Raw genomic sequence first — 22946 nt, 5'->3', positions numbered from 1 at the left:
CTGAAGTGTAAAAAGAAGGCACTTTTATCAGTATTGTGACCTGACCTCACTACTCTTTTGTGTGTGTGTGTGTGTGTGTGTGTGTGTGTGTGTGTGTGTGTGTGTGTGTTGGAAGTGTGGTGTCACATCATATTGAATCCAGCCCCAGAACTCTTTGGTGTTCTGTTCATGTTCTTACAATTTTACTGTCCATGTATTTTTTTTTTTATGCAAAAGATGCTACCTATATCTGTATGACAGATATACAGTGCCTTGCATAAGTATTTGCCCCTTTGGCATTTATATTGGAATTTAATTGGACATTATTAGAATTTTTATTATTTATTTCGCATGTGTCAACATTTTTAAGTGCTTTGTGATACATAATAAGGTTGATTTAAAATTTGGCATGTGTCAAAACTTCTGGAGACGTCTTGTTTGGTAAAACATTTTTAGCAAAATTGATGAACCTCTGTTTGGTTTCAACTGGTGTAAATAAATAAATGTAAAAGTAGCACACCTAGCAGTGTTTACTCTGTCGTATCATGTTCAGGATTTAATTAAACCGTTGTGTTTTCTGCTGAAGAATCCCTCTTTTCCAGCTTATAGTGTTTGATGCTAGTCTTGGGAATCATTATTTCAGTGTGGTGTTATTTATAGGCATGACATGGACATTCTCCTGGTTTCTTAATTTTCTTCAGGGATTTGAACACTTCTTAGATTGATGATAGAGTTAACAGGCAACTAAGTCCTTTAAGATGACCTCTGTATGACCCATGCTGAGAAAATGAGAGAGTCACTAACCCTCGATTGGGATCAGATTTGAGTGTAATTTAAGACAAATACAAATCATCACATTTCATATTTTGAACCTAAATAAAGTAAATTAATTCAGGCATTAAAATGACATTTTTTAAGGACAGAATTCTTTTTATGTTAAACAATGATGATAACATATAAAATTGCATAAAACATTTTTAAATTATACCCTGATTAACTAGTTTTTGTAATTTGGTGATATGGGATTATTTTTTTTAATCAAGTCTATTGTTTTATAAAATCTGTAATTTTCCTAGACTTTTTAGAACTGTTTCAGCTGATTGTTTCACTTCTCCTTTTTTTTATTTATATTGTCATTACTTAACACAATTATTCGTAGCCTGATTTCCTGTTCTTTGTTTCTGATATACCTAGCTGCTTCACAAATAAGCTGCCTTGCCTTAATCCACAAAGACTAAATTATTTACTTTAACGTAGATCTTGTTCCGTTTTATAACATCAAATCAACTCATAATGATGAAACATAGGATTTGGAAATTTAAGCTAAATTCGTGTCACTTTGCATCCCGAAAGATGTCCAGTGAATCATAGGTTCTCCGGAAAAAAAATTCCCCTACAGTCCTGCTGTTAGAAGCCAGATGATGCAACAAGTGTGGACTCAGCACCTCTGCACTCTCTCTCACACCACCATCCCCCATTTCATCAGCCCATGGAGAGTTGAGCTCAGGGTCAGAAGCATTCATGCCCCCATGTTCCCATAGAAACATTTCAGATATCCAGATCCTCAATCAAGTCCTCATTCACACCTCTTTATATTTTAAATTCCACTACAGTATGAAATACCAGTGAAAGCCAGCGTTCCATTGATAAGCTTCATAGAGTGATAATTGCACCTAGTGTTCAAAAATGGGAAATCAAGCACTTGATGATTCAAGATTTCCCATTCGCAGGTATTCCTATGAAAGAGGCCAGCGAGTATATATTGTAGATTAGTGTTAAAAAATGTCTTGCTGTTATTTATAGGCACTAAAAGTCATCCCATGGTATAGTCAGCTTCTTAACATTGTTTCTTTAAGTGTGGCTGATGAAAAAATGCTTGTGGTTATGTCCAGACCCTTCCCTGAGTCAGCAGGTGAGGATGAGTTGATGAGGATGATGATTATTACGGCTGCAGAGAATTCCACAGTCAAACAGATGGGATGTTTCACATCGGTCTTGTCTCTGTGAGTGCCAGAGACAGTTTTAATGGCTTATTTCTCTTTTTAACATGGAGCGGAATCACATCATTGACAAATGACACCTGGAAAGAGTTACAGAATAAAAAAAAAATACTTTAAAATGATTATTATATGTAATGTAAACGATAGCATGGCTTTAAATGAAGAAGAAGCTCCGTTCTGTGAGTGCATATGTTCAACAATTACACCAAAAATAGAAAAATAATTACTGTAAATGAAAAAAAAAATACTTTAATTACTGTAAATGAAAAAAAAAACTAAAGAAAAAACAACAACAACTTTTTCTTTCTTTCAAAGCATTGCCATTGACAGTACTGGTGTTCATGTTCTGGATTCTTACATAGAATTATACCAAAAATATTTTAATTATAGTCTTAATAGTCTACTGATGCAAAAGTACATATAAATCACTGTTTAGGTTCAAACTCGTGATGTTCTAAAAAAAAAAAAAACAAACCTAAATATTCATGATAACCATATGATTTTCAAAAGAAATGGGAAGTCAAAAAGAAGAACTTGAGAAAGTTACAGCTATTGTAGTATATTTTCAATATAATGTATATATAATGTATTTCACAGATTCAGTAATGTCAAATCACTCTTTTTCCTCCCCTGTTGATATTACTTTCATTATTGGCTTTTCTTCCTGTTAGAGATGTTTCAAGAGTTCAAGAACAGCAATAAAGCCTTTAGATTACATCGTAGATTTACAGGCTTCAAATTCATATCATTTTACAGTAATACAGCTTTACAGATAACACTTAAGGGTATATAGATATCCTGCTACTACTCACTATTAATATTAGTAATTACCTGTCATACAAGACTTACAATCCTAATAAACACTAATTTATTTATTCTATAAGCTAGTAGTAATAAACCACACCTCCCACCCCCACAGACACATTAATCATGACATTAGTCAGGTCACAGAAAGTGGTGTCCAGAGGAATGACTAAATCTAATGAAGTGCTCATCATTTCTCCCTTAACTCCTCCTCCTTCTGGGTTGTTTTACATCCGACTCACAGGGACAAGCTCCAGACACTGTTAGAAAAGATCGTGTTGACTCCTATCTCACCCACTCTCACTCCTTGTACCTCCTCGAACCCTTTTCCATCTCATGAAGAACCAGATCAAGAAGAATCAACACTCTGAAGTGCTCACTATGTTTGAGTTATAGTGTATCTCTGTGGACTTGGGCAGATCTTCAAACTTGTTTGTAGGAAAACATTTTTGTGATTTTTGCCATTAGAGGAAAGAGAATTTTAGAAAGATTTCTGACAGGTTATAGACGGAAATTCTGCTCACTGGTGTTTTCACTTGAGTCAGTTGTACTAAATTCTCATCAAATCGTGTGGGCTGATGGGATCGGACGTGCGAGATCTGACTCCCCTCATGCCTGCGGTACCCACTCTACCACATCTTCAAGGGCCCAACAGCGGAGCTCCTCAGTGGGGTCCAATCGACTTCCACCCTGGCTCTCCATATGGAGCTCTTCCCTCACACTCGTTCATCAAGCAGGAGCCTGGCTGGGGTTCAGTGGAGACCCATGATGACCCTCACTGCACCCTCGGTGCCTTCACTGTGCACTTTTCAGGTCAGTTTACCGGAGGTTGCAGGTACGGCGCATTTACTGATCCATCGTCAGGACAGAACAGGGGGTTCAGCAGCACCCCGTATCTGAGCGGTTGTGCAGAAAATCCTCCAATCTCAAGGAGTCAGTGTAAGTGGGCTTTATTTATCCGCACGTGTACTTTTTGCCATAGAGGAAGCGTATGCCAGCTCCTTCAGAAAGCTAGTGCAGACATCCAACAGGATACAGAGCACGCTTGTGTGTCAGTAGTGAATAGCAGTTACTACTGAGTCAGTATAAATGCCAAGCAAATTGTTGAGGAGTTGATATTGTTAATCCTACAGTTAAGCTAAATATAATATAAATATATAAATATATAAATATAAAGGAACGAATCATATTACTCGAAAATGGCATGCATAATAATATAGTTTACTAGTTTGATGTCACTGTCTTCTGGATTTCTGGATGTTATACTGTAATTCTTCACAAGTTTATGTCTTTTTTAAACCTGTGCTATTTCAAATACTACAGTTAATACTTAATATCATAACTACATCATATGAACCCAGATGGACTGTTAAGTAACATGGAGGAAAGTTGATTATTTCTGAAAAAGAATTTTTTTTCAAAATGCAATTTTTAAGAACATTATTTGAAACAGTGAGATCCGGATTCTTTAAGAATAACAACAGTGATAGATGTTTCCTAGTTTCCCCAAAGCATTACAGTGTTAGAAACTTGTTGGCTGAGAGGCTAAGAGTGTGTTTAAATCTCTCAATGATTTCACTGTGAACTTTTACTGACCTTTAATCACAGGCTAGGACAGAATCTTCTGAAAAGAGCCAAGTATTACAAACCATACATTCCTGCGCTCTCATGTCTCTATATCTTTTTGAACGATATTCTTCCTTCATGTCACAAGGTCACACATATAGTAAATTCTGTCACTGATCACAGCGATTAATATGCAGACTGAGATGTCAGGATTAAACCCCCTAGGGAATGTTAATGCTTTCTGTTTCATGTGTGATTTATAAATGTAGTTAAACTACTCTGTGGATGCTATATGAATGTGTCCTGGAGTCTGTAGTATTTATTTCATGAACAGTAGCTATGACAACGATGAGTTTTGCTCTAATGCAAAAATGGATATTATAAGTAGGTTTGATATTATAAGAAAATAATCATTTTGAAGCTGAGTCTCCTCTAGTAGCAAGCCCCAAACACCACAGCGATTTCTTTCTTTTCTTTTTTTTTCTAAATAAAAAAAAACATTGCTTAATTTCTTTTGAATGACTGGAGCAGGTGGGCACTTTCAATTTAAGAGCTATAAACAATTGTTATCTTCATCAGCTTCTCTCTCTCTCTCTCAAGTGATGTCTTCTGACCAAAGTGTGTAATAAATTAGACATACAGATTTTAAAACCAACTTACTACCAACATTAGACTTTAGTTCATTAGTTCAAAATGAAAGAAGCTTCAAACTTAAAAAAAAAAAACAAAACAATTGGTGTTAATTGGTGTTAATGCTCCCATTAGACTACAAGAGCTTGCTAGAACAAATGCATTATTGTTCATATGGTGTTCATGATACATGTTCTCTCTGATGAGATGTTCAAACATTGGAAGGAGTGTCCGGTTTCATGCAGTTTGATATTCGTGACATGGCAAAATCTTCAGGATAGCAGGTTTTGTGGTTTCTTTGTAACTTGACAAGCTGCACCAACAACTAATCATTCTTGTATAAGAGCAAATAAAAACACATTGGAAAGTACTGGGAGATTTACTGAGAAATCACATGACCCCGGAATCAATTATTTTCCAACTGGTGCAGTTGTTTCTGTAAAGCTTTAGAAATGTAACACAAGAACACAGATTATATGGCTAACTCATTTTCTCTCACTTGTTCTTATACAGCAGATGTGGATGGAGCGCTAAGTTTTCCCCACACTCCCGTTCACCACTCACCACCCTTTCCCTGTTCTCTCCCATTTAAACACGAGGATGCTTTGTCACAGTCCACCATGGGTAAGGACACCTCACACACACACACACACACACACACACACACACACACACACACACACACACACACACACACACACACACACACACACACACACACACACACACACACACACACACACACAACCACATGCATACCAACTTACAACCACACACGCATCCATATACAGTACCTAGACACACCCACATACAAGTCAAGTGAAGTCAAGAAGGTTTTATTGTCATAAAAATCTAATTAAACAATGTTTCTCCAGGAACATGGTGCCAAATAAAACACAAAGCTAAGGACTATAACACACACTCAATCACACACACACACCATCTCCTCCCCACACACACACAGCTAGCCAAACACACACAGTAACTTACAAATGAATCTGAATACGTTCCAGTTATAGAGTCAGGTAGTCGAGGGTCAAGAGTCAGACCATGCTAATCATTAGCACAGAATTTTAAAAAGAAGGTAGTGAAACAAATTCACTCCGATAGGTATCATCTTTTAGTGTACATAGATGATCAGTCCTCCTCCTCAGTGGAGAAACTGGAGCAGATTGTACTAAAGGCTAGAGGAACTTATTATCTTGCCAGGGGACCCATTTTTATTTATCCTTTCAGTTCTGGTAAATTTAAAGGACCTAATCCTCTTTTCCTTCTTATGCTTTATGGGTTTGGAGAGCACAAGGCCTGTTTGGATAACTGGAGTGAGGAAAAGGCCACATTTCTTTATTCTACTCCCTGAAGAACAATTTGTTAGTTGTTCTGTATAGCATAAACCGGACAATACAAGTAGGGCATCTAGAAGTACGAAAGCTTTTTTTCTAACTATAGTGCTGGTTAGAATACTAAACTGACACAACTTTCAGTGTATACAAAATTTATCCATGACAGACTGGATATCTGAAGTCAAAATCAAAAGTTTCGAATTGCTCCGAGGATCTAAAGTCACTCAAAATCGGTGTTAGTACTTTGAATGCTTCAGACAAAAACCATACCAAAGCATTTAATGTTAAAGGGGAACTAGTTTATAATCTGCATAGCTTTAATCTCTCCAGGAAAAGCACAGCTTTAAAACTTTTAATAAAAGAGGAACGAATATACTGAACCGCTAAAAGTAAAAAAACAAACTAATTACTCGTAAAGAAGTAATCCTGGTTGTCTAAGATGGCTTTCCCTTTGCAGTTAAGACAATTAAGTTTGTAGATAACATTAAGTTATACTTTCTTTTGGTGAGATGCACACTATGTGTGGACAAATGCAAAAAAATAGATACACTTATATTAGTCGTTAGCTTGTGTTTCATTGCAAAAGTGAACAAAGCGACCTGAAGTTGTTTGGGTAAACTGGGAGAACAACAAATGTTTAGGCATTTGGTGTGAAGGCTGTGTTTACTGTGACATATTAAAACATATTCAAAGAGTAATGAAGTTAAAACAATTAACATAATGGATATTACTGCTATTTGTATCACAAAGAGGAATGGTAAATTATTTTAAAAATTCATTTTTTTTTATTAAAATGTATTCTTTTCTTCTTTGTAGATGAGCAGCAGTACTTGGCCCCGCCCCCTGTCTATGGTTGCCACGCCCCCAGTGACAGCCAGACTCTACTTCTACGGAACGGCTACAACAGGTATAGCAGCTGTCTTTTTTTTCCACCTCCTATTTACTTGAAGTTGCATTTAAAGCAATTTCATTCCTTTAACTAATCTGACAGCATTTCCTGTGCTGATGGCAGATTCTTCCACTGTGTGACTCTGAAATCCAGTGTAAGCCTTTGGACAGCCATGCAGTCTGTGTAAAGGTTAGAAGCTACACAGCAGTCCTCAGCAGGCCAAAATACACTCAATGTGATCTACAGTCAGTTTCCTCTAAATTCCCTTTCCCTGCTTGGCCATCCCCAGAGAGCAAAGTACTGGGGTAAATCAAAGGCTGAGGACAGAAGCGGAGGCCTAGAAAGGGAAATTATGGGATATGATGCATGTAGGGGACATGGCACATGAGAGAGGACTTATTGGTATGGCAGGACAACAAATAAGAGGACAAACCGGTACAATAAAGTCTTTATCTCCTTGAACATTTCAGAATTGTTTAGTGTTACAACCAATAACTGAAATAGAATTAAATCTAAACAAACAACAAAATTTCACATTTCAAGTGAGATCATTTACCACCAGAAACTCAGAGATGAGAGTACATTCTTTGAATAGTATTCACATGCTGTTTGGAGAAAAGGGAGATTGTGGAGAAGGCAAAATATCAGAACTAGCGTTGATAAGATTGATGTTGGCTCCTTGCCTTCCTGTAATACTGCTGCGTGTTCAGCCAATTCCCCTGAAAGCGCTTCAGCCTTTACTCATCCCCACAAGTACGTAAATGTAGAACATATCAACTCAGCAGTATAGAAACACAATTATCACTAACATCAGAATCATCACTAATACTGCTGACTGTTACAGATGGAAAGAGCATTTCTAGTATTTAACGTCAAGGCCAGGGGTTAATAATACAGCAGTTTAAATATAGCACGTCATTAGTTTCTGAAAAACAAGCAGCTTCACAGATAAGGGTGTGAAAATTGCAATAACATGTGGCATTTAAGGTTTGCTCTACATTTTTAATCTGTGAGTACAACACAGTGAATTATGAAAATACGATGGTTATTTTGAATGAACTTGAACAAACCCCTGAAACTATATCTACTCAGCTTACAGCTTGGATTGTATCTTGTAGAATATACAGAAGCATGAAAAGCTAATGGAAAGAAAACAGTGGCTCTGTTATGCTGCTCAGATCCACGCTTGGATTAGATTCCGACAGGTGTTGTTTTGGTTTACGGTTAAAGTGAAACATTACAGCCGTTTGCTCACGCTCTTCAACTTTAGCTTCTCTAACATATTCATTAGCTACTTGAGCATAGACTAAGTGCTTCATGTTGGTTAATTCAGCCTCTTTCCCTCTCATTGCCTCCCTGCTGTCAGCACTGTCATGACGTTACATGATTACAACACTGTACCAGGCACGCTGACTCTCCAGACCTCCGCAGTTCTGCTGTCATTGATCAGATATGAGAGTGAGAGCGCTTCACTGCTCCTGAGGATGGTAATCTGGTGTGAAAGCACAAAGCAGATTATGATCAGTAGATCAGTACAAGAACATTCAACATACATGCAACAACATAGCGGATACAACACAGTAGATACCTTTAAAATGCAACTTAAAAAAAAGTTACAGAATACAAGTTCTTTGGGTGACTCATGATTTCCTTTTCTATCATGCACTGTTCAAAGAGAACTGAGAAACTTGCTAAAAATTATTACTGCCATCATTGAACTAAGGTGTATTACTGTAATCGATATTCACAGAATTTGTACTGTATGTGTATGAATATTATATAAGTACTTAAATATTTAAGCATTAAATAAATAATAAAAAAAAAAAAAACAGTCTAATATAATGTGTTACTAGCTACTGTTATAGCTACTGATATTAGCTACTGTCCTTTTACATTACATTTTAGTTCCAAGAAGTAACAAGAGTCTTGTCTGATATCAGTCACAGCATCGGGTTTTCAGTGGAAAGTTTGGTTATGATTCACATTTAAGAATCTACAGCAATTTATATGGTGATCTATTTAAACTATCAGACTTTAAGTAGTTAAATAAAAGCTAAAAGATTTATTGGCAGGTGTAATTTAATAATGTTCAAGATAGGATGGGATTGACTTCATTTAAAGTTGCATGATTTAAGTGACTGTCCAGGAAATGGGTGTAAATATAAAACATCATCAAAGCAGACAGACTTAATTATTTGTCCATGTTTTTGCTGCTTGTTTTGCCTGACACGAACTCTCTCTCTCTCACACACACACACACACACACACACACACACACACACACACACACACACACACACACACACACACACACACACACACACACACACACACACACACACACACACACACACACACACACACACACACACACCCCAAACCTGATACTATATATGATCATAATGTATATGCTAAATGGCACATGCAATGACAATAAAGTCGTATCTATCTATCTATCTATCTATCTATCTATCTATCTATCTATCTATCTATCTATCTATCTATCTATCTATCTATCTATCTATCTATCTATCTATCTATCTATCTATCTATCTATTGTAACAATTTGTTTACAGTGAACTATGGACACTATATGTACTCTAAAGCTAGTAATAAACGGAAGTAAAAAACCCCTAATGTTTTATTATCATCACTGATATGTTTTCTTTAATGAGACTTTTATTATGTGTCTCAGTTGTCAGAACTTTGTCTGAACAGTTAGAAGACTTTCTGGCTTTTTTAATAATGACTGTGTAAGGCTGCTATAATGTAATGAAGTAACAAGCGCAAATGTGTCTTGTGTTCATTCCAGAGCATTAAGTGTAACTATAAATGGATAAAAAATTGACATATTATTCATTAATGAATTTAAAATTGTAATCTCAGGCACATTGCCTGTTGTGTCGATAATTTTCATATAGCTGAACGACCTGTCATATTTTAAACTTCAAACGGAGTCCGATTTTGATGAATGTTTAAAGCTAGGAAATGACGGTTCTTGTTTATGACTTGACAGTTCAGGGGTTTGAAACCCCAAACTTCAGATCACCTACTAGTCTTGCTCTTTGTTTTAACACTGTGGTCTTTTTTTCTTATCTGGCAGTGATAATCTGTACCAAATGACTGAATGTGTGACCTGGAACCCGGTAAACAGTCTGGCCTCCACCATTAAGAGGTACAACATTACTGAGATCACTTTACACTATTGTTCATAGTATGTGTTTTTCTTTCTTTTCTTTTTTTTTTTAACTCCACCAAAGATTTCCCCCTTAAACTGTAAGTCAGAGGCTTTGTTTATGCAAGAAGTGTTGCAATGAGTATAAAAGTGAGATCTTCAATCCCTCTGACCTGGCTTTAGATGAGTTACTCTAGCAGAAGATAGCCTCTACTCTGGGTTATCATCAAAGAGCCGGACTCACTTTCATATCAGCACTCAGCTGCAGGGATTCACATAGTGCTGAAAAGAACTCTGATTAAAACAACAGGCTGAATTAGAAGGAAGTTGACTAAGATGAAGCGTTCCAGTCCAGTTTGATATGAATGCAGTTATGACCTGCTGGCTCAGCTTTATTCATTCATGACTTTTCATATCAGCTTGTGCTAGGGTTGAAACAGATGACTCTCAGGAAAAGGTACTGAACTCAGGTTTTAAGAAAAGCTCGGCATTGGGATGGGAAACATCATTTAGTGAGGAGTAAAAAAAAAAAATAACTAGACATTACTACTCTTATAAGAAAACAAGCAAGTTTAAGTTTAAGGTGATTATTTTTCATGATCAGTATCGAAAATTATTTTATTGCTCTTATACTGCAGCAATTTGCCAACACCATGGAAAAATGCAAGTGATACATTTCTCCCATTATAGATACATGTAATGTCATGAAACATCTACGTTAATAAGTTTTCTCGCTTAAAGGTAACAATACGACAAAAAGAAACAACAAAGAAAAACTGTTACACAAATACTGAAACTGGAGACTCCTTCTAAAAACATCCCCTCACAGAAAACGCCCATCTAAATGTTCCTGTGTACAATATTATATCAGAATGAGTGTAGTGATAGTGTATGAGCCATCGGTACAATACATTTTGTTACTGTACATCAGACCAAAATGAAATTTTTCTTTTTGTCAGAATTCAGCTACAGGGCCAAGCAGCAGTAGACAACGTAATTCAAATCAATCCACTATATAAACTGTAGTCATTTTGTGTTAGCAAATGTAGATTAACATTTCTTCCTTACTCCTAAGATAAATCAAACTCAATAAAAAAAAAACTCTATGAAGTCTGGAAGTCTTGCGTTTCCTCCCTTCCTGAGAGCACAGGCTCATTCTGTTTGCTCTCTTTTTAGCCTGTTGTTGTGGGAGACACTTCCTGTGAGAGATTTCAGTTATAGAACGCTGACCTTGACCGTGAACACGGAAAAGACACAAAGGAGAGACAGACACATGGAACACAAAGATAGTGGGTCTGGCTAAATGTGTGTGTTGAAAGGGGAAGCAATAAGATGTGGGTCAGAGTACAGAGAGTGAAGAATGTCTGGAAAGGCTTGGATTTCCACTGTCCAGTGTCCCAGATTAAAATGGGGTGTGATTTAGTGTGTGTTTTAGAGGAGCTGCCATCCGGCTTTACTTCTAGAAAAACAAAATGAAATCAATGCTTAACTTGCACTAGCGAACGGGAGGTGGAGACAGAAAAGGGTCATGCTTTTGCTCAGTCAACCAGTTCAGAGAAGATAAAGTATCTTGACATGGGCAGGATGGAATGCGGTGTGATGGGCGAGGGTGGGTTTGGGGTGTGACTACAGCACAGTGTGTGTGTGTGTGTGTGTGTGTGTGTGTATAAGTGTGTCATGCATGGCAGAATATTTATGCTCATACAGATATTCACTATGTCCCCACTCCCTCTTCTTTGCCATGAGCACTGAGGTGTTTGTCTGCACTAAAAGATAGATAGATAGCCTGAGGGATGACTAGCTTAGTGTTAGCTGATAGCATAGCCTGAGATGTTAAGCTAAGATGACTAAGAAGGCTTTATGGAGCCTTAGCAGTTCATCAGGTGCTACCCGGACATGCCGACCCTGAACTTTATCAGTGCTCTGCACATTCACACTTTTCATACAAGATTATATAGTGTTCACTTCAGTCATTATTCAGATTTTTTAATAAATAAATGAATAAACCTCGATGCACATATGAACAAACATAATATGTACATAGGATAGAGATATATAGAAATATTTAATGCTCCAAAAATAGAGATACGTCCTTATTGTGTTATAAGTGCTGTGACTTTTTAGACATGTACAACTGGCTGAGAAAATATATTTTAAACAAACAAAACAAAAAAAATTATATTATTACCAAACTAATACTGACACGAAGACAGTACGAGCTGAGTGGGTAGAGCAAGCGGCAGCCTTTGGCTCCGTGAAAAGAAAGATAGACAGAAAAAATATACATATAAAAAAGAAAATATTATTACAGACACTATTAGGATACATTAACTACGGTTAGTGCGTTTTTGAATTGCATTAGTTTTTCAGATATTCTCAGCTTCTCCACTTCAGATGGAATTATAAAATATATAACACACCCATAGTATAGTTTTGAGATGTGTTGTAAGGTCTGGGAAATATCAGTGAAGTACATCTGCTATTCTGTGCTGATTTTGACTTTTGACACCCCGTCCTGTGGTTTTGATAAAGACGTTTAGTCATGATTAGTAAACTTGCAACCTTCTGTGTATCCTCTGCTGATGTGTTGCAGTCCAACTACAGGCTTTGAGAGCGAGCCACAGGCAGCTGTTGCTCCTGTGATGTACAGCGCTCAATACCACATACACACACATGGCGTCTTCCGAGGAATTCAGGTGGGTGCACATAAATATACATCCTCACACCCACTGTTAAACAGGTTCAACTAAAGGTCACACACTCACCCCACAAATAACCCCCTACTTCCCCATACACGCCAGCTGTAGCAGAGATAGTGAGGCCAAGACCAGGTGGATGCTTGTTTGATTAGTCAGGCCTGACCTGTAATGTGATGTTTTCTGGATCAGTGCCTCTGTCTTGGAGGAGACAAAAAGTATTAACGGGATCCAAACAGCCTTAACAGTGCAGTGAGATACTGCTTTCTCTGGCTACATTTCCATACTTATCCATTTTTCTGGAAAAACATCTCCTAACATTGATGTATTTGGCTTTTTAAACCTTCTTCTTACTTTGCCTCTCTGTTAAAAGCTTGGGCATGTTCACACCTAAACGCAGTCTTTTAGACAGAGGTTGGACACCATGCACACTGTCCTTTCAATTTTTCAGTATACTTTATCTCTGTTTTTTTCTTCTTCATGAATTTAAAGGCTTGTTGAACCATAAACCCTTTAGAAAGCCATTCAGATCACAGATACACTTTTTAAAGGCACAATAGTCAATATTTGTCTGAATATGTCTGAACTTACAGTATTTACATACAGTATTGACACTGGTCGGTTGCGCTGTTTTTTGTTTACTGTCTTTTTTGCATTTTAAGTATTGTCTTGTAACCTTTTGTCTGCACTGCCTTGTCTGTCTTGTTTGTATTGTCCTGCACAGTTGCACTTTATGTGGCAAGGACTTACTAAGTCCTTAGCCCTGTCTTTGTTTTATGTAGCACCATGATCCTGGAGAAACGTTGTCTCATTTCACTGTGTATTGCAACAGCTATATATGGTTGAAATGACAATAAAAGCTTCTTGACTTGACTATTTTTAATTTCTTACTAGTACAAGTAATGAAATTCTTTGTCGTAGTAAAATTTTTTTTTGTAAACTTCACTTTCTGTCTTTAAATGTTTATTTGTTTGGTGGTCGTTCAGTTTCTAGACACCCCTCCAATGCCCCTTCACAGTTTCCATAAATCATTACGAGGAAACGCTGCATGATTATAGAGTTGCAACACGAATTTCCAGCAACTCAGTTCATGTGCTAATAAAAGTGATGTCATGACAGCCTTGCTAATGAGAACTCTAGCTAGCATGCTAACTGGTTGAACTTGAAGTTGGAGATTTGTGTACAGTATATGGGATGGTGAAGTGATAGGGGTCAGTTTAAAAATAAATAAATAGATCAAATCTTAAAATAAACTCAGCTGAATCGACAGAACTGATCTATTCTTCTACAAGTCTCTTACTCTCAGGTATTACTTCTTTTAAAAAACTAATATATCTTAAGAAGCTTTTTTGCTGATGACAAATGTTTGTTACACACAGTGAGTTTGTTAGTGTGTTAGTTTAATGTGTGTCTTTGTGTGTTAACATGTTTTTTAACCCATGGCCTGACTCTTCTGCCTAAAGCAGGACGTGAGGCGAGTACCGAGCATCACCCCCTCTGTTGTGAGAACCGAGCCCAGTGAGAAACGCCCATTCATGTGTTCGTACCCTGGCTGCAGCAAGAGATACTTTAAACTCTCACACCTGCAGATGCACGGAAGGAAACACACAGGTAAGAGACAGTGATGTCCATACATGATGATAACACAAGATAACTGATATTCTAAAAGGCTTATTAACTACATACAGAGCTTATTTATATCTTATGCCTGGACCATAATCCAGTTCAAGCCTCAGCACCTCCAAGCTGCCACTGCTGGGCCATTGAGCAAGGCCCTTAACTCGTTCTGCTACAGGGGAGCTGTATCATAAAATAGAAGCTTGGGGTCAGACATGATACAGCATCCCTGGAGCATCTTAGCCACCTGATACTATGACTCACCAACAGTTGCATTATTATTGCCTCACCAATTCTTCCATTGAATGAATGAATAAACTGTCCAATGGCTATATACTAAAAACAGTGCCACCTGCTGACCGGAATAGGTACTGTTCTGTTTAACAGCTCAACACATACAAGTTTTATACCCTTTTAAGCCTTGTACTTGTTGAATTTGTTGTGTAAAATGTTTTCAGTCTTCAAAAGACACCCTTGCAACACCACTGCACAAAACCATATCATTTGCCTTCTCAAAGCCAAGCTAAAGTACATAAGGCAAACATAAGCCAAAAGGCAGAGAAGCGATCATGGCGATCATGGCTTACTCTCCAAATCTGAATTCTACCGTGATTAAATATTCTGTATATGTGACAAAGGCTTCTTCACTATTGTAAAATTGAAAAAAAAAAAGAAAGAAATCATTTCCATATCCATATATCCATAATTTATCATCACAAATTTGGCAATACAGAGCATAATGTCACAAGAAATTAAACACAATGGGGCATAGTGTTAAAGGAAATTAGCCAACACTGATCTACAATCATGTACATCCCCCATCATACAAGTCTCTGAACATGAGATTCAACTGTAGGAACGATGACGTTAAAAATAATAAGCACACGATTAGACTTACAGCTGGATCGATAGAGCTGGTGGTTTTAAAAAATTAACCAACACATTCGGAACCAAACCGATTAAGTTAAATTCAACAACACTCAAATGACTGTCATTTAAACAGCAAATCAAATATAAATCCATTTAAATGATATTATTGTAAATAAGAAGTATATAGGATGTGCTTAAGTGACTAACTTTAAGGATTACTCAATTCCAGTAATATACTGTGATTTTAAAAAAAAAATGCTTTCTCAAATCTCAGGAGAAATAACATGCACATTCTTAAAAGTGAGTGGTAATTCATGTTTTGAAATGTTTATCCAAACAGTTCCTTGTTCTGACACAAATCCATAAAAGCTAAAAATATAATCCTTAAGTCAGAATTCGGTTTCTCAGAATTGCTCATGACTCAATGAATCAGACAGCAAGAGTTTCCTAATCATGCAGTGTGAATATAACAGATGTGTACACACACACACACACACACACACACACACACAAGCACACAAGCACGCACGCACGCACGCACGCACGCGCACACACACACACACACACACACACACACACACACACACACACACCCACACACACACACCCACACACACACACACCCTGAGGGGTCACTCAGGAACTAGAACTGCTGTTGTAACCATGGTGACATAACTGTACTGTTTCTCACCCAATTATTTTGAGTCACTGCTATAATACATGTGTGTGTGCGTTTGTACTAACTAGTAGCACTAAGCATTAATCACAAGATATAAACTTGGATCCCTTAAAATCCCTGCTTTTAAATGTGTAGATTTCTCAAATAAATTCCTCATGGCTCAGTAACTGTATGACTATCCATTCACTAGCTAGCAAGATTTTGGACATTTGCCAATCTTTAATCTCAGCTAGCTAGCTAGCTTTGTTTGAATATATTATGTGAAATTAGTTAGCTAATGCTCTTAAATATTTTCTCTAATGGCAGCTAGCTAGCTTTGTATTGTTTAGATATATTCTCTAATGTCTAAATAACCTCCCTGGGTATATTATCTAGATAGTGGCAGTTAGCTAGCTAGCTTAATTTGATATTCTCTAGTTAGTTCCAGCAAGCTAACTAGCTTAATTTTATTTGAACTAACTTTCTTGAGTACATTATCTACCTAATATATTGCCAGATCTTCTTTAGCTAATGTCATCTAGCTAGCTAGCCTCATTTAGATATATTGTTAGTTGTAAATAGTTGGTTAATTTTCTTTGGTATGTTCTCTAGAAAAGGCAGTCAGAATGTTTTGTATTGTAATGATTCCTGTAATTATTTGTGTGTTCAGGAGAGAAACCATATCAGTGCGACTTCACAGACTGTGGCCGCAGATTTTCCAGATCAGACCAGCTTAAGAGACACCAGCGCAGACACACAGGTCAGACACCGGCATCATTTTTCCTACATACTCATCTTCCCTTTCCCCACCATATCTTCAGGGGTTTATTATACATTGTTCAGATCTAAGCATATTGTTCTGCTGATCCTCACAGATTGTATATAATATAAAAAAAGCCCTGATATTTCTCATGTTTTTCTTATCATCATTTCATCATCAGATTCATTTGGGGGCTAAAACTAATGAACAATCTTGACTGAAACCACATTAGTAATTGCTGTATAACTGAAGACCATAAAGGGCAGATCAAGCTAAAATGCTGTTAGTATGCACTTTATAAAAATTGCTATTATTTATCATTTTTCCAGGTGTTGTAACTTAAGAACATTTTTATCAGCCAAAATGCATTTCCGCGTATGGTGATCCCAGTTCTATAGAGACTTTATGACAACCAAGACTTTATGACAACTGAGACTAAACCAGAACAAGAGAAAAGGGTTTCATAATTTTTTTTTAATATAAATTATTATTTTTGGTTCCCCTCCTTGAACCGCCACCTTATTGTGGTGGAGGGGTTTGCGTACCTGAATGATCCTAGGAGCTATGTTGTCTGGGGCTTTCTGCCCCTGGTAGGGTCTCCCAAGGCAAACAGGTCCTAGGTGACAGGCCAGACAAAGAGCGGTTCAAAAACCCTTATGAAGAAAATTAAAACAAGTTCCGTGACGTCGCCCGGTATGGCGCAACCGGGGCCCCACCCTGGAGCCAGGCCCGGGGTTGGGGCTCGCATGCGAGCGCCTGGTGGCCGGGTCTTACCCCACGGGGCCCGGCCGGGCTCAGCCCGAAGGAGCGACGTGGGGCCAATCTCCTGTGGGCCCACCGCCTGCAGGAGAAACCGTAAGGGGCTGGTGCAATGTGGATTGGGTGGCAGTCGAAGGCGGGAGCCTCGGCGACCCAATCTCCAGACACGGAATCTGACTCTAGGGACATGGAATGTCACCTCAATGGGGGGAAGGAGCCTGAGCTGGTGCGGGAGGTTGAGAGATACCGACTAGAGATAGTTTTAGATACTATTTAGAGATTGCCTCCACGCACAGCTTGGGCTCTGAAACCCAACTCCTTGAGAGAGGCTGGACTCTCTACTACTCTGGAGTTGCCCGCGGTGAGAGGCGGCGGGCTGGTGTGGGCTTGCTCATAGCCCCCAGCTCAGCAGCCATGTGTTGGAGATCACCCCGGTGAACGAGAGGGTCGTTTCCCTGCGCCTTCGGGTCGGGGAGAGGTCTCTCACTGTTATTTGTGCTTGTGGGCCAAATGGCAGTGTAGAGTACCCGACCTTCTTGGCATCTCTGGGAGGGGTGCTAGAAAGTGCCCCGACCGGGGACTCCGTCGTTCTACTGGGGGACTTCAACGCTCACGTGGGCAGCGACAGTGACACCTGGAGGGGCGTGATTGGGAGGAACGGCCCCCCCGAACTGAACCCGAGTGGTGTTCTGTTATTGGACTTCTGTTCTAGTCACAGTTTGTCCATAACGAACACCATGTTCAAGCATAAGGGTGTCCATCAGTACACATGGCAGCAGGACACCCTAGGTCGGAAGTCGATGATCGACTTTGTGGTTGTTTCATCTGACCTCCGGCCGTATGTCTTGGACACTTGGGTAAAGAGAGGGGCGGAGCTGTCAACTGATCACCACCTGGTGGTGAGTTGGGTCCGATGGCAGGGGAGGAAGTTGGACAGACTTGGCAGACCCAAACGTACTGTGAGTGTCCGCTGGGAACGTTTGGCAGAGTCTCCTGTCAGAGAGATCTTCAACTCTCACCTCCGGCAGAGCTTCAACCAGATCCCGAGGGAGGTTGGAGACATTGAGTCCAAGTGGACCATGTTCTCCACCTCCATTGTCGATGCAGCCTCACGGAGCTGTGGCCGTAAGGTCTCCGGTGCCTGTCGTGGCGGCAATCCCCGAACCCGGTGGTGGACCCCGGAAGTAAGGGATGCTGTCAATCTGAAGAAGGAGTCCTATCGAGCCTGGTTGGCTCAGGGGACTCCAGAGGCAGCTGATAGTTACCGGAGGGCCAAGCGAGCTTCAGCTCGGCTGGTTGCAGAGGCAAAAACACGGGTCTGGGAGGAGTTCGGTGAGACCATGGAGAAGGACTATCGGTTGGCCGTGAAGAAATTCTGGCAAACTGTCCGGTGCCTCAGGAGGGGGAAGCAGTGCCCTGCTCACACTGTTTACAGTGGGAGTGGGAATCTGCTGACTTCGACTGGTGACATCCTCGGACGGTGGAAGGAGTACTTCGAGGATCTCCTCAACCCCACCAACATGTCTTCCATTGAGGAAGCAGAGGCGGAGGGCTCGGTTGTGGACTCTTCGATCCCCCAAGCTGAGGTCACTGAGGTAGTTGAGAAGCTCCTCGGTGGCAAGGCACCGGGGGTGGATGAGATCTGCCCTGAGTACCTTAAGTCTCTGGATGTTGTGGGGCTGTCTTGGTTGACACGCCTCTGCAACATCGCGTGGCGGTTGGGGACAGTGCCTCTGGACTGGCAGACTAGGGTGGTGGACCCTCTGTTTAAGAAGGGGGACCGGAGGGTGTGTTCCAACTACAGGGGGATCACACTCCTCAGCCTTCCCGGAAAAGTCTATGCCAGGGTACTGGAGAGGAGAATTCGGCCGATAGTCTAAGCTTGGATTCAGGAGGAACAATGCAGGTTTCGTCCTGGTCGTGGAACACTGGACCATCTCTATACCCTCACCAGGTTGCTGGAGGGTTCATGGGAGTTTGCCCAACCAGTCCACATGTGTTTTGTGGATCTGGAGAAGGCATTTGACTGTGTCCCTCGTGGTGACCTGTGGGGGGTGCTCTGGGAGTATGGGGTTCGGGGCCCTCTGCTAAGGGCTGTCCGGTCCCTATATGACCGGAGCAGGAGTTTGGTTCACATTGCCGGCAGTAAGTCAGACTTGTTCCCGGTGCATGTTGGACTCCAGCAGGGCTGCCCTTTGTCACCGGTCCTGTTCATTATTTATATGAACAGGATTTCTAGGCGCAGTCGGAGGCCGGAGGGAGTCCGGTTTGGGGACCACAGGATTTCGTCTCTGCATTTTGCAGATGATGTTGTCCTGTTAGCTTCTTCAAATCAGGACCTTCAGCATGCACTGGGACGGTTTGCAGCCGAGTGTGAAGCGGCGGGGATGAGAATCAGCACCTCCAAGTCCGAGGCCATGGTTCTCAGCCGGAAAAGGGTGGTTTGCCCCCTTCAGGTTGGTGGAGAGCTCCTGCCTCAAGTGGAGGAGTTTAAGTATCTTGGGGTCCTGTTCATGAGTGAGGGAAGGATGGAGCGGGAGATCGACAGGCGGATCGGTGTATCTTCTGCAGTGATGCGGTCGATATACTGATCTGTTGTGGTGAAGAAAAAGCTGAGCCGCAAGGCAAAGCTCTCTATTTACCGGTCGATCTACGTTCCTACCCTGACCTATGGTCATGAGCTTTGGGTCATAACCGAAAAGAAAAGATCCCGGATACAGGCGGCCAAAATGAGTTTCCTCCACAGGGTGGCTGGGCGCACCCTTAGAGATAGGGTGAGGAGCTCAGTCACTCGGGAGGAGCTCAGAGTAGAGCCGCTGCTCCTCCACATTGAGAGGGGTCAGCTGAGGTGGCTCGGGCATCTGTTTCGGATGCCTCCTGGACGCCTCCCTGAGGAGGTGTTCCGGGCATGTCCAACCGGGAGGAGGCCCCGGGGAAGACCTAGGACACGCTGGAGGGACTATGTCTCTCGGCTAGCCTGGGAACGCCTCGGTATTCCCCCGGAAGAGCTGGAGGAAGTGTCTGGGGAGAGGGAAGTCTGGGTGTCCCTGCTTAGACTGCTGCCCCCGCGACCCGGCCCCGGATAAGCGGTAGAAAATGGATGGATGGATGGATAAATTATTATTTATTTTTCAAAAATTAGTATATTAACATACTAATATAATATAATATACATTACATGTATTATTGTGTGGTGAAACAAGCAGAAACAATTAAAAATAAATTAATATTTTTTAATTAAAGAAAAAAAAAAAAAATTCCTATTTTAGTTGCATGTCAAGAAAAACCAAAAACAAATGAACACACAAATGAGTATACAAACCATGTAACCAGTTTTAATTGACTTTGCTGTCAAGATATTTGGGGAATTTATTATTATTAGAACAATAAAGTCAAGGATAGCAGACACACCGGCCAAGTTGTTAGAGAGTTAGTATGTAGCCTTGAACCTACTGTAGGAGATTGTGGGTTAGATTTCGACCTTTCCCCTATGTGTTAGTATGGTGTCCGTGTGCTTCGGAGATTTTCTCCAGGAGCACCAGGTTCCTACCCTGTCCAAAGACATGCGTTATAGGTAGAATGTCATCTCCAAATTGTCTGTAGAGTGTAAATGGGTGTGTGTGTGTGTGAGTGTGATATTATGCCTTGTGAAGAACTCACACCCTGTCCAGGGTGTCTCCCAGTTTTTGCCTAGAGTCCCCTGGGATAGATTCCTGTAACCCTGTGTAGGATAATTATAAAAAAACCTCATTATTAACATGACATCAGAACTGGTATATCGTCACCTTTTTTTGAACATACAGTATCTACACTGTAGTCAGTGGCGCTGTTTCTGTTTATTGTCTTGTAATTTTTTGTCTGCATTGTCTTTTGTCCTGCACTGTCCTGTCTATCTTGTTTGTCTTGTCCTGCACTGTTTTCCATCAGGTTACACAGATGTACTTTATGTATCTAGGAATAAAATTACTAAAGTCCTTAGCTCTGTGTTTGTTTTATGTAGCACCAGGATCTTGGAGAAACGTTGTCTCATTTCACTGTATACTGCAACAGCTATATATGGTTGAAATGACAATAAAAGCTTCTTGACTTGACTTTTTCTCTCGCAAGCTCTCCATATTCTCATTTTCTCCCTTTTTAGGCGTAAAACCCTTTCAGTGCGAGACGTGTCAGAGAAAGTTCTCACGCTCTGACCACCTTAAGACTCACACTCGGACTCATACAGGTAAAACAAGTGCGTAATCCCCTTTTTGTCTTCACACTTTTCCATTTCAGAATTTTTAGTTTTCAGATTTATTATTTATTTCTAATCCGCTTTTAAATAAACCTCGCTGTTCTTTTCTCTGCCTCAGGTGAGAAACCGTTTACCTGTCGCTGGCCGACCTGTCAGAAGAAGTTCGCTCGCTCGGATGAGCTCGTCAGACATCACAGCATGCATGAGAGGAACGTTAGTAAACTGCAGGCGACTCTCTGAACTCCCACAAAACCGTTACACACGTGTAATCATTAACTAAACAAACATGCTGTAGAGCGTGATGACGGCAGTGCTCAAGACTGAACAATCAATTATTAACCTCATTAAACTGCTCTGGAATATACAAGACCAGAAATGACATAAAAAAAACAAAACAAACAACCTATATCTATAAACACAAAGCTTTAAAGGCCTGAGTGAAATCTTATAAGGTTTATTTTTTAGATCATCTCATGTAAATATCTCAAGATCACTTAGAATCAGTCTCGAACACAGAAGGACTGGTTCACTTTAAATCATGTTATCATTGCTGATTTTACAAACAGGCTTTCATTTTTCAAAAAAGGAAAATGCACTGTTGTATTTTTTTGTACATATTGGATGTCAAAATGACAGTTTGACTATACATTTTTTGTATTAAAAAGCGTCTATACAAACTTTGACGATGCTTTCTGCACGATTATGTCTAATAATCATGTCACAGCAGTCTTAAAATAGACACTTGCTGGATTCAAAGGAGTTAAAGGATTTCTGACTAAACACAGAGATTGTAAACACAGAAGCAGAGATTATAAAACGTAATGCTAGAGCTGAGAGTTACTGCGTGTAGATATGATGCCTGAACAATTCACTTCTTTAGCTTCCTGGTGTGAAAGCAGCACCTGAGGTTCGAGTTAATTCCTGTTATCTTTTACGTCACAGTTATAATCCCAAGTCCTTCCATCACCA

At 39.9% G+C, this 22946-nt stretch overlaps 2 protein-coding genes across 10 annotated transcripts in view; one reads left to right on the top strand and one right to left on the bottom strand.

Moving 5' to 3' along the window:
* Nucleotides 1–2939: 2939 nt before the first annotated feature.
* On the top strand, nucleotides 2940–22660 carry wt1b (WT1 transcription factor b). Of its 9 annotated transcripts, none has more exons than XM_027141473.2 (9): nucleotides 2940–3722; nucleotides 5493–5603; nucleotides 7139–7229; nucleotides 10315–10386; nucleotides 12980–13082; nucleotides 14546–14693; nucleotides 16898–16987; nucleotides 21885–21968; nucleotides 22096–22660. In XM_027141473.2, the coding sequence occupies exons 1-9, from the start codon at nucleotides 3362–3364 to the stop codon at nucleotides 22215–22217; spliced, it is 1182 nt and encodes a 393-aa protein (XP_026997274.1). In that variant the 5' UTR covers nucleotides 2940–3361; the 3' UTR covers nucleotides 22218–22660. The 9 variants fall into 9 exon arrangements, with proteins under 9 accessions (XP_026997274.1, XP_026997192.1, XP_026997041.1 ...); XM_027141391.2 differs by having other exon boundaries at nucleotides 2973–3722; nucleotides 5496–5603; nucleotides 21885–21977; XM_027141240.2 differs by having other exon boundaries at nucleotides 2975–3722; nucleotides 21885–21977.
* Nucleotides 7648–22946, bottom strand: part of kifc3 (kinesin family member C3) — a 57275-nt gene continuing 41976 nt past the window's right edge. The window contains exon 21 of the mRNA XM_047822276.1: nucleotides 7648–8703. Within this exon, the coding sequence (XP_047678232.1) occupies nucleotides 8681–8703 (23 nt within the window). The 3' untranslated portion in view covers nucleotides 7648–8680. The remainder of the gene's footprint in view (nucleotides 8704–22946) is intronic.

The sequence above is a fragment of the Tachysurus fulvidraco genome, chromosome 13 (assembly GCF_022655615.1).
Source record: "Tachysurus fulvidraco isolate hzauxx_2018 chromosome 13, HZAU_PFXX_2.0, whole genome shotgun sequence".
NCBI lineage: Eukaryota > Metazoa > Chordata > Actinopteri > Siluriformes > Bagridae > Tachysurus > Tachysurus fulvidraco.
The sequence above is the reverse complement of the archived record's forward strand: the minus strand, read 5'-3'. Positions and strand labels throughout refer to the sequence as shown.